The sequence below is a fragment of the Ruditapes philippinarum genome, unplaced genomic scaffold (assembly GCF_026571515.1).
Source record: "Ruditapes philippinarum isolate M1 unplaced genomic scaffold, ASM2657151v2 ctg6357_1_1_1_1, whole genome shotgun sequence".
Taxonomy (NCBI): Eukaryota; Metazoa; Mollusca; class Bivalvia; order Venerida; family Veneridae; genus Ruditapes; species Ruditapes philippinarum.
In genome coordinates, this window is record NW_026863104.1 from 441 (window position 1) to 13,624 (window position 13,184).

Consider the following 13,184-nt stretch of genomic DNA (forward strand, 5'->3'; position numbering starts at 1 on the left):
AAACAAAGCCTTGTCTAATTTTGGAGTTATTGCCCTTTGTTCATTTTAACATTTTGAATTTTACCCGGGACATAGCTCTGAAACTATAAGTGATATCATTAGGAAACTTTATAGATAGATAGATCTCATTGAATAGAAGTGCATTGCAAAAAAGCATAACTCCGCCTTGCCTTATTTTAGAGTTTTTGTCCTTTGTTCATTTTTTCATACTTTCCTGTGTCCAAAACCTTCTCGGGGAGCATCACCCGGTTCAACCGGTTCTTGTGTCTTATATGGTGCATTAAGTTTGTTGTAGACATCACTTGCGATGCTAAAGTAGCCCAGCAGGTCACACAAAAACAGGTGACGGCACAAGTGTACCCTATCGACATATGAAACTAAACCTAATTTTCCGTTAGGTGTTTACGTAATATCTGAAGGATTATAAGTAACAGTAAACGATTAAATAAGTTAAAATGAGAAAGCAGAGCGAACAAATGTAGCTGTTTAAAGTGTTTATTTTTTCTTTTAAGTTTCTAACCGACTGAATTGGCTTTGTCGTTGTCCTATATTTGGTATGTGTTTTCTAATTGGTTAAAGACTAGAGAAGGCGATGCAAGATGACCAATGCCTTTGAACTCTTTTTTTTTAATTTTTCAGAAACATAGGTTGCCCATTTATTTTCCCCGTAATTGGTGCAGTGGGGTCGGAGAGCCATCTCCTACTGTACCTTACATTATTATTTCATGGCATATATCACCATATTATATCTAAAACATTTAAGTGACATTAAGCTCATTTTTTGCAATGTCAAGTTGAGTTTTATTGACTATAGATTTCAAGATTGACAATAATAATGGTGCTTGACAACAGTTGATATAAGAAAAAGTTTTGGATAAAATATATATCTGCCTAAAACATAAAGACTGTCCCATTCTTTTATTAAATAGAATTTTATCCCTCGACAGATATCTCCAAAACATTCTTTGAGACATACGAGTTACGGAATATATTGAAAAACTGAAACGAATCATGGTAAAAATGTAAGGTTATTTCGACTTTCACCTGTTTATTCACTATTTACCTTTGGATGGGTATAATGTCACTTTAACTAAATAGATACAATATTGATATGCTAATATAATCATTAATAGCTAAAATGGGTACTTTGTGTATTTTTAAAGTAGTCTATTGCTGAATAAACATTTTCCTTTATTCTTTGAATTATATATGTGAAAGAAGGCAATGTAAAGATAACCTCATTTTAAAACAAAATACTAAAGATATTACTACACAGCAGTGTTGCATATACATGTAAGTTATTGAATTTAAAGCAACAAGTATATGGAAAAGGCAAAAACAATTTTGAGGTTAAAATTCATCTCATTCAGAGGAAAAAATTTTCATTTTCCTAAACAAGTCTTCACTAAAAAGAAAAAAAGAAAGGATTGTTGGTGTAAACTTGGAGGATTTACTTCAAAATTATTGAAATTCTCTAAATATTAGTAAAGGTCACTGATGGAAGGTCTGTCAGGAAAGTGGAGTGTCTTAATAATATTAATAATTAAACAAGGGGTATCGACTTCTTAATAATATTAATGATTAAACAGTCTCACTAACCTTTGATTTTTGTAAGCACAGATTTGGCAATGATTGAAATTTCACATTCAACTTCAGCTTCAGACGTGAAAATGTTTTATGTCATGGTTATAAACGGTGCAATAAATACTGCATGGTTTTTAGTTAAAGCATCCGTAATCAAAAGGTTTTTTTGGGAACGAGTATTTTATACTTTCTCCTTACTTTCTAGGAAATGAATTTCAATTTAATTTACATTTGAACGAATTTGCATTTTACTCTTTTAGGCCTTGGGGACACGTGTGGCGATAACGCGGACTGTTCCGGTGTTAGTAACTCTGAATGTAGTACAAATTGTGTGTGCAGCTCAGGTTATACACAGAGCGGTTCAATTTGTAGCACTGGAAGTCGTGGTGAGTTCATGACAAATTAAATCTATTTATTTATTTATTTATTCCTAAATTGCTATGCTTTGAAGTGATTTAACAGTGATTCATAATTTGACATTCTAAGCATTGTCCGTATAAAACAATTTATCTACTTTACTTTGTACCAAAACCAATCATGCCACTGACATATCAGAATAACCTTAATTGATGTACTTTGCTCTTTCTCCTAATAACACAGTCAAACAGAATATTTCACATCTGTTTTATTCATATTTTGTCTTTATAAGCAAGCTATGTTTTATCTGCTTCATGATTTAGAAAATATATTGCATGATTTCTTTTCTCTTTTCAGGTATGTCAAATTTGCCATTATCAATATCATTATTTGTAAGTGTGTTGGCTGTTATTATGAAAATGTGTTAGATACGGGATGACAATTCGCCGAGACATATAATTGGTAAGTAATCACCTACTCAGTTACATTAAACTGATAATGGTAATATAAAAGGGCGCTTAATTCCCAAATTTTTACATTATTGAAATGACGGTCATACCTTTCATGTGATTGCTCCTAAGTGCTGGATGTCAATTAAGTAGACTGCTCCTTAAAGTTGTATGTCTAAACTATGGTATGGTTGCTCAGGGTTTGAGATTATACCTTTAAGTATGATTGCTCCTTTCAGTTGGCGGTCATACCTTTTTGGTTTGATCGTTCCCTGAAGTTGGTGGTCATACATTTTGTTCCGATTGCTCCTAGGGGTTAGGGTTATACCTGTTGGAGGCCATACATTTTTTATGATTCCTTTTGTGAACTGGGCTGGAGGTCATATCTTTTGGTATAATTTGCTCCAAGAGGTTGGGGTAGCATACCTGTTAGCATGATTGCTCATTTGGGTGAAGGGTCGTTTTTTTATAATTTGCTCTTTGGGGGAGGGGGTCATACATTTTGGTAGTTTTGTCCTCTTTGGTACTTGGTACTGCACATGCGTAAAAGGGGAGATTAACCCGTCAACCCGACTCTAGGGCTTGCCGTTTCGGGGAAGCAAAAAGTATCTGCGAATGTTATGTAATCGATTGGCACCAAGAAAACGCAAGGTTTGCAGGAGTTCAAGAAACAATCGCAAGTCACCTGATAACCCTGTTTTTGGATATACGCTCGTATAAAGTGAGATAAGTGACTTTGACCATAGTTCATAATACGGTTTTGTTTGTATGGTAACACCATGATTAACAAGGCTGAACTGCGAGTTATATTAATAAGGAGAACGATAATAATGAAAAGCACTGAGTGATAAACATATTTATTCTAAGACTTTCACTTTTTCGAATGTTATTATTTTAAAATACATTATGTTTCAGTTTATTTACAAGCCACGCTTCTCATGTTAGCAGTACAACACGGTACATTACTACAAAATATTGAATAATGTGCATATACGTGTACATCTTTAAAGGTACTATAAATCAGCTTCTTTAAAGCATGCACAGTCTCCCAATAGGTAATTACTAGTATCTGGCTCTGACGTGTTGTAAATCCCTTGCAGCGCATGTGCACCCCCCCCCCCCCCCCAGTACACACACACGCACACACCTTGCAAAAAAGGGAAATGGTATGAAGATGATGTCCAACAATTTCCATTAACCTCAAAGTGTTATACACAAAACAGAATTGCGTTGCTTAAAAGAAAGTTATCCTTTATTTAAATAATGCAGCATGTTATAATATATTAATATTTACGACAGATTATGTACCCAATCATAAAACGGTTGAAAACTTATATTACACAAGTCCTAAGTGAGTGATATATGAGCAAACTACCATTTATACACAGTCATACTACCCTTCAACAGTCTTAATAGCGAATTAATAATACAACACAATTGTTTTGACTAATCAAGATTGATAATAAGATATAAGTTCTCAGCAGCATTATGTTTTGATTATTTTGACGTCACGATTATCAAAAAAAATGAAGTAATAAACGTGCATTATTTTACGAGTATGTATTTTATGTAACATCACAGATAACCAGTATATTAAAGACATGCCCTTGAGTACATTTGTCTGTAACATGTTTCATTTATTTCAGGACGAGAACAAGACAAGTAGTGTAGGACTGATTATCAATGATAACTTCACAGTTAAAGATAAAACACATCTTGCACGGGAAACAGATGATGGCCACTATCTGGAACGTATAGGATTGATTATTAATGATAACTTTACAGTTGTAGTCTTACATTTGAAACTAGTGATCGCGACTATCTGTCGTGTAGGATTAATTATCAATGATAACTTTAAAGTTTAAGATAAAACACATCTTACACGGGGAACAGATGATGGCGTTTGTCTGTAACTTGTAGGATTGATTATCAATGATAACTTTAAAGTCTAAGATAAAACACATCTTGCACGTGAAACAGATGATGGCGTTTGTCTGTAACTTGTAGGATTGATTATCAATGATAACTTTAAAGTTTAAGATAAAACACATTTTGCACGTGAAACAGATGAAAGCGTCTGTCTGGAACATGTAGGACTGATTATCAATGATAACTTTAAAGTTTAAGATAAAACACATCTTGCACGGGGAACAGATGATGGCGTTTGTCTGTAACTTGTAGGATTGATTATCAATGATAGCTTTAAAGTCTAAGATAAAACACATCTTGCACGATAATTGAACACACTATGACTGGAATAAGTATTAGATTATATTATGTAGCAGTAATCTACGAACAACTGGTTATACACAGTGCTTGCTTGTTGACAGCAATTGTCACTTTGACTTGGGGTTTAAAATATCATCTCCTTTTTTGGAATGATGGCTGACTATCTGTCTTTTTTTTATATGTCTATGACGCGAGAATTGTTATTATTCATATAAATTTCATTTTTGTGTTCTTTCTTTTTATTATAACTTTCATTTAAACATTTTTTTTGTGTTGTGTCTGGTTTATAACTTTCATTTAAATTTTATTTTGCGTTATATCTTTGTTATAACAGGTTAACTATTCCATTTTGATGTGTTGTTTTTGTTAACGTGTTTATTGTGTTCTTTAATGTATTATTTATTGTTATTATTCCATTGAACTTATTCTAATACGTCATTTAACTTCATCATTTTTACATAACATTATACTAAGTCTTGATACATTAAAAAAGGATACAAATGCAGGTTGAAATAAAGATTCACAATTATTCTTGAGCTTCTGTAACTTACTACATACTATCATGACATAATGACATCTGTTATGTCATGTAATACATTTGTTGATGTTACCAGGCGTATTTATCACGCCACTCTGTTGCGTGAAAAATAAACAACAGAAACTAAACAAAAGCCAACATTATTGAAACTCGTAGACACATTCAAATCATGCAATACCTGATTAAAAGTCTGCAATAAACTGAATAAACCTTTGATCATGATTTCTAGGAATAAAAGGAGTTAAAGATTGCTTGTCTTTTTCCGTCTTTTTTCATTAATTATAAATTTATTATTATTATTACACTTAGTCTATATAAACTGATTTAAAAAGCCCTGACTTGCTTTATCTTTGATAAATAAATATTTGTTATGGCTAAAAGATATCAAACTTCTGTTTGTTTTTTCTTAATAAATCTTTTTAATTTAGGGTACGTATTTGTGCAACGACATATGTGAACGTATGTAAACGTGAGGATGTGAACGTATGTAAACGTGAGGACTCTTTTGATCACATATAAATATCATATATAATTTATAACCATCCTTTTCAAAATGTAAATAGCAAACTACCCAATGAAGTAACTCGGCATAAATTTGTTAAACACAGCGTGTTTATATGTTAAGCAATGACAAGGATAAAATAAAACAGCTTTCTTGACATTTTTTAATATTAGATATTAACATTGAGTATAATAGAGCCTGGTCGGAGTGCACGGGCTTTTCATACTGATCTGGCTATGTACTGGTAGCAAAGGCTAATCACTGTTGGGTCAACAAGGTTAAGAGTTAAAGTTTGTAATGATCCGTTTGAAGAATGTATAACAATAGGAGAAATAAGCACACCAATTGTTGAATAGCTTAAAGCTGCACGCCTCCAGATAAGCCAAATATTTCAAGACAATCAATATTGAGAAACATGAACTAACATTTTAAGAAAGGTAAAAACATTCAAGATCCAAGTTATATTTTACATGTTAAGTGCGGTTCAAGACTGATTTTGCAGTATTTTGTTACCATACTTCTACTGCGTTAGTAATGCAGTGAGTGCTGTTTTTTGCATATGTTGACGACTTTTTGGAAATTTTCTTAGATTGCAAGTGTCGATTGCAATATGTTATTTACTTTACTTGTTCAACTCACAATATTTTGCTATGAAAATACATTCCAAATTTTTCATGAAAATAAACATGAAATCTGGAGGCGTGCTGCTTTAAATGAATTTAATTAAGAAAACTGTCTAAAACATTTTGTGAAGCAAAACCGTTTCAATGTCACAATCTTAATTACAATCATTCGTCTCAAAACCATCGCACAACATTTTATAACTCTCATTTAATAAAAAAGCATATCGTTTTCTTTCGAAAACCTAACGAAGAGCCATATATGACATTTGCGCTGACAATATATGAGCCGTGCCATGACAAAACCAACATAGTGCGTTTGCGACCAGCATGGGTCCAGACCAGCCTGCGCATCCGCGCACTCTTCAGGATCCATGCTGTTCGCTATCAGTTTCTCTACTTGTTATAGATTTTGGTAAGCGAACAGCATGGATCCTGATCAGACTGCGCGAATACGCAGGCTGGTCTGGATCCATGCTAGTCGCAAACGCACTATGTTGGTTTTGTCGTGACGCGGCTCATATACTTGTAATCAGTATGCAAATGACCGATTTATAATGTGTGGAACAGACTTGCTGTTAAATAAGAAATTATAGCAAAGTGTAGATTTTTTGCGCGAATTAAATACTAGTAAGTGTCATGTAAATTAAAAGAAAAAAAACAGTACGTAGAAATTGCCGAGTATCTACCCAAGCCATTTAGGTGACGTGAAGAGGGGAGACCACTCGTGAAGTATGTCATCTACCCGACAATAAAGGAGAGATCACTTCGTGAAAATTGTAATGACGTGCCTTTAATTACGTACCAACGTTTATGACGTCATTACGTTAACAACCAAATCATTTAGCGACGCCAATTTGACAAGATCTGCAGCTTAATTCAGCTGTCATCCTTTATTACTTGTAAGAAAAAATATAAGAATGGACACTGTATATCAGCCTTCATATATCTTTTCGCAGAACGGAACTCTGATGTAAGTTTATCTTTTCTTTATTTTTGCCGATCATCAAACAAATGGAGAAGTGATTTGAATTCCGATTGAAAATTAAATAGATCTATTCCTTTGTGAAAAAGTGAAGATGAATTATTGTAAAGTATTTTACTTATCAAAACTTATGTTGTTCACTTCAAATAGCTACAAATGATTAATGTAACTATCGTTAGTGATAAAAAGTGAATAAATATAGACAATTCACTTCAATTGTAACAATAAAATGTTCTTAAATATGATTGATTAATCATATTTTATTCAATTTTTTTGCAGAACCAATCGGTTTGTTGAGTTTCGGAAGCTGTGTGAATTATTTGCTGATGAAATTATAAAAGGACGAGATCCTTCAGCAATGATATTAACCAAGATCACAAAATTCCCGCCTCTTAGATGTAACAAATAATTACCATTATATAATTATAAGTTTATTTCTTTCTCTTTTTCATATACATGTATATTAATTTTTATATTATTTCATTTGTTTTTTAATAAGTTATTAAGCATTGATTTATCCACGCAAATTTGTGTTCATTCCTTTTTTTCAATATTGATTAATAAATCTGGAGTATATTCATGCATATGTACATTCTTTACTCGATATTGATAAATCTGGAGTACATTTATTCATGCGTACAGTCTTTTTTCAATATTGATATTTTCATACATATGTACTTTCTTTACTCAATATTGATTAATGAAATGGAATATATTCATGCAAGTGCGCATTGTAGGAGCACATTTGTCTCGGAGCACATTTGTCTCACGAAGTGTGACCGATGTGCTCGTAAACATTCATATTTGCGACAAATTGGATATGAGACAGATGTGTCCGACACACAATAGAAAGGACACTCGAAGCACATTTGTCTCACATTTTTCCATAAAATTCTTAAAAGGTAACAATTATGCCCATCTGTATACCGGCTACCAGCCATTGTTCTGTGTTTTCTGTATTTATAATACCGTTTTAGGTCACTTCCGGTCAGTCAAAAACTTCCTGCCTCTGCATAGGAGTCATATATTTAATTAAAGAATATCCCTGTTCTGCATGTCACAATGAAAATTTCTACAAGTGCAGCACACATATGCAGCAAGTCTTTTCTTATCTTTATTAATTGTGATACGTTTATTTTCAATGCTTAAAGTTTTATAAATGATTAATGGCACTAGAAATATTATTAGCAACAACAAGGTAGTATCTACGGTGGCATAAAGGGGACCTAATGATTTTCTTATCTATAACCTGCGCACACGATAGCTATTACGTGGCCACGCGATACTATTACGTGTGCACGCGAAAAATATTATGTTTTAAAGGGATAGTTTTTGTTTGCGCACGCGATAACTATTTCGTGCGTTCGCGGATAGGTATTCCGCATTTGGACCCTGACCGGGATCCTCGCATGAATAGTTCGACGCCCCGTGTATGTGTCGAACCTACAGCGGTAAGGGGCAAGTGGTTTTTGAAATCAGTCGGCTACGGAGGCTCTTAAATGATCTATGGAAGAAAATTAGAAGACCATTACACATGTATTTTTTTTTTCATCAGAAATATATGTATAAAACAATCGTCATTTTCCAAGAATTGCGGCTTTCAGATCCGCCATTGAAAAAGCATTTACAACATGCACGAGTTCCTAAAATAATCCGGGATAATAATTATTGAATATCGGGCCACTCAGAATCGGGCGATACGCGACATTCCGATGAGACATGAAGCGAGGCACGATATTGTAACACGACATCTCGCAATGTCGAAGTATCCCGTACCACGAGATTTCAGAAATGAATAATAATAATAATAATAATAATAATAATAATAATATCTTTATTTAAAGAAGGTTACACATTAAGAACATACAATAGCAATCATATATATCTTATTTCCAATGTGGCCTTCTGAAATAGAAAACAACAACAACAACAACAGGACATGCATAGGTAGCAAAATGAATGTATAATATGTAATTTTTAGCATAAAACAACTCATATACTTTCGACAGACACTCAACAATTTGTTTAAACATATACGTATATTGCATCATTTGTTCGTTCGTTCATTCGTTTGTACATTTATTCATTCATTCATTCACTCATTCATATGAACATCAAGATATGATTTGTATTTTTTAAAAAACATTTGAGGTTATTAACATTACGAATATTTAAAGGTATATTGTTCCAAATGTTCATGCCATAATAAGAAAATGTGTCTTTAATATAATTTGTTTTAGGTCCTGTCCATAATACAATATATTTTCGTGACCTAGATCTTAAGTTATATATTTTGTTGTCGGATAAAGTCATCAGTTCTGTCATATAAGTCGGTGCCATGTTATTTAAAGTTTTAAAACCAAGCACTGCCGTGTGGTATTTACATCTGTCAGGGAACGGGAACCAGTTAAGAGCTTCGAATAGCTTCATTGACGGAGATCTTTGTGGTTGCTGTAAAATGATTTTAGCAATTCGTTTTTGTAAATTACAAAAATTATTTATGTAGTTTGTGTTTCCTTTACCCCATATAATACAACAATAGTCTATAATAGGCAATATACATGTATATGCATTGTAAAACAATAATTTCATATCAAAGTGAAAAAAACACGATATTTTTTTCAATAAGGCAATTTTTCCGTTAAGTTTTTTTACAAACATTGTCAATTTGCAAGTGCCATTTTAAGTTGTTATCTATGCAAATACCCAGGACTTTTTGATCAGTTACATTTTCAAGAACTATTTCATTTATCTTAAGATACGATTTTCTCATAATATTTACTTTTTGTCTTGTTCCTATTACCATACATTTTGATTTATCTGGATTTAAGGCCATATTATTTATTTTGCACCATTTCTTAATGTTATTTAAATGATCTTGAGGTTTTTCTTTTACTTTTGATATATTTTCTCCGGACTCATAAAGAGTAGAATCGTCTGCGTATAAATCAATTTTTATATCATTACCAATGAAAGCTATGTCATTTATGTATATTAGAATTATTAGAATAAATTTATACTTCTTTAGATATGGTAAGTGTGAATTTATAAATATTCAAATAATGATTTCTGAGGAAGTTAGATGCTTGTAACTTTTTGGAGCTATAAAAGTATACCAAAATAACTACAAATAAAATAATTTCTTAGGCATAATGGACCTTTAAGTGATTTTACAGTAACAAATGTGACGCTAGAATTGTTTCTTAGAATAAACATGACCCCTACTTTTCTCATAATTTTATATCAGTTTTATCAGTTTGATCATAAACTCTTTAAAATGAGATAGGTATTTGTTCTCTAAAACGGGTCTAGCTATGTTTTGTAGCTCTTTGAAAAATGTCAGTTTTAGGTAGACTATAAAGGGAATACTATTTAGCGGTAAATGACCTGGAATAAATTTTTTCTTGTCTCGCGTCGACGAACGAGATGCGAAGCGAGACACGAGATTTCGGCGAGTTGCAAAACAAGTCACGATATTGTATCATTCAATATCAACCGATTACGTTGTTCCATTTGGACATAAGTAACATTTTTGTCTCCCTGAACAGCTATGCACGATGGTACGATGATTCATTGAGATGGTACGATGATTAAGACACGATGACATGATGGTGAAATTACGATGATGCGATGACACGATAGAGAAAATAATATCGCGTTTTCATCATCATGTCATCGCAGTTTCATCATATCGTACCATCGTACTTTCACCATCGTAACATCGTCTTTCACCATAGTACCATCACGTTTTCATCATCGAGCCTTCGTTGTTTCGCCATCGTACAATCGTTGTTTCACAAACGTACAATCGTTGTTTCACTTCCGCACCATTGTGTTTTCACCATTGCACCATCGCGTTTTCATCAACGTACCATCGTGTCATCGCACTGTCACCATTGTACCATCGTGAACGGGATTTGGTATGTTTCATTGTACGCCTTCAGGTTAAGCCAATAAATTCCTTGAATTAGAGATATTAGAATTAATAGTTCCACTTTAGGTTTTCATAAAGAAAGCATTAGCAAATCTATTGATGATTACACTTGACATGAGGTTAAACGGCGAACCTCGATTCTAAAAAAGAATTTCTGCCGTGGGAAAATATGTGATAAATAATTCATATCAAATGACGTGAGACAAATGTGCTTTCTTGTCCCTTAAAATCACATGAGACAAATGTGCTTTCTTGTCCCTTAAAAAACTTGATCGGAGCACATTTGTCACACACATGTGTTTTTCTGGGTAGACATTTGAGGTCCCATTTGTCTCACGTGGGACAAATGCGACCTCATCGGTCTTAGGTAAGGCAAATGTGGTCCGAGACAAATGTGCTCCTACAGCGCATTCTTTTTTCAATATTGATTTATTGATCTAGAGTTTATTCTTGTATGCATACTTTCTTTATCAAATGTTGATTAATCTAGAGTATATCCGTGTATGTGTATTTTTCTTTTTTAATTAATATTGATTAATCGAGGGTATATTCGTAAATGGTTTCTTTATTAAATATTGATTAATACAGAATGTATTCGTGTATACTTTCTAAAGTAAATATATCTGTTCCTGTACACACTTTTTTTATTCAGTTTTGATAAATCCAATGTATATTTGGATCTGTCGAGAATATTTATGTACACTTTCTTTACTCAATATGTGTGTAAGTTTCTGTCTGTGTTGTCAAATCAAATATTTCTCTAAAATTTACTTTGTGACAAAATGTGTGTAAGCAATTATGTTAAGTTCAAATGTCTAAATATATTTCCGTTCAATTAGTTTTATAGACATACTAATATTGTTAAATTAAAAACTACTTAGGTTTCATTCTATTGCATATTTCTATGCAATCATTAAAGGCACATTATGCCTTAGAAATCAATGTTAATTAAATTCTTTGGAAGTGTCAAACATGTGTTAAATCATGTTTTGATAATAGATTTAAAGCATGTTAGATGTTTAACTGCTGAAGAAATTATCTCTGAATGTGCAGTTATGTGTCATACACATAGCAAAATGTAAACAAAGTAGTATTTTGACTTTCTCATAAAAACTAATTCATAATAATTATACCAATTGCCAACAAAGCAAAAAATGCAAAGATAGTTAATCTATAGGGCAAATGTTGCATCCTTTTATTACCCCTCATGTACAGACTCAATCAAACCGAGTCTGCAATTTTCATGTAATTTTGCTGTTTTAATGCTTCCGGGGGATCACTTTTTACCAGATATTTTTTTGAAACTGTGAGAAGATATCAAAAATTTAAAACAAAGTTTTTTAGAAAAAAAAATGATAGCATTTTAAGCCATAAAGGGCCTGTATGATAAAGATAATGCGCATAGTGAAATGTACAAAGTTTCAAACCATATTCGTTAACAGTAAAAGATCGGAAGGAAACTTTTTCGTAACTTGTGAATTATGTTTCAGATGTTCCTCTGTTGAACGAGGCTTTTGATCTACTGAAAGATTCTGCGTTTGAATATTATATATCTCGTGAGAAGGGTAATTTAGATTATTGGCCTGAAGATGACCCACAAAATGACGAAGGTGATTCAAAGAGTTCAAGCCCTTCAACTGATAGGTTGAGAAGAACAAGACAGACATATAATACTTAAGTTATTAAAAAGCTTCATACACGTAATACCGTATTTTTTGACCGCTGAGGTCAATGTTATTAGCTGTTAAACATTAAAATTGAAATTCTTACATAGAGGAAGTGATGCACTAAAATAGGTATTTCTGCAAAGGATAAAAAAAGAAATATACTCTGAATCAACTTGAATATCGATTTTCTAAGATATACTTAGCCCGACTGAGCGTTGCAACGCTTTTCATTTTTGGGTCATTTTGCACAATAAAACTTTTTTTCTTGAAAAGAAAAAACGGGATTACGAATTGATATGAAAATTTGCACATAATGTAT

The 13,184-nt window shown here is 32.6% G+C and overlaps 1 protein-coding gene and 1 long non-coding RNA gene across 2 annotated transcripts; both read left to right on the forward strand.

Annotated features, from left to right (window-relative positions):
* The first annotated feature begins 1,810 nt into the window (after nt 1-1,810).
* On the forward strand, nt 1,811-5,191 carry LOC132721149 (uncharacterized). The gene is made up of 3 exons (XR_009624427.1): nt 1,811-1,970; nt 2,299-2,403; nt 4,037-5,191. It is a non-coding gene; the product is annotated as an uncharacterized LOC132721149 (long non-coding RNA).
* A 1,704-nt stretch (nt 5,192-6,895) lies between these two features.
* Nucleotides 6,896-12,876, forward strand: LOC132721151 (uncharacterized). Its single transcript, XM_060705405.1, has 3 exons — nt 6,896-7,252; nt 7,544-7,662; nt 12,689-12,876. Exons 1-3 carry the CDS (start codon nt 7,200-7,202, stop codon nt 12,874-12,876), a joined length of 360 nt encoding a protein of 119 aa, XP_060561388.1. The 5' UTR covers nt 6,896-7,199.
* The last annotated feature ends 308 nt before the right edge of the window (nt 12,877-13,184 follow it).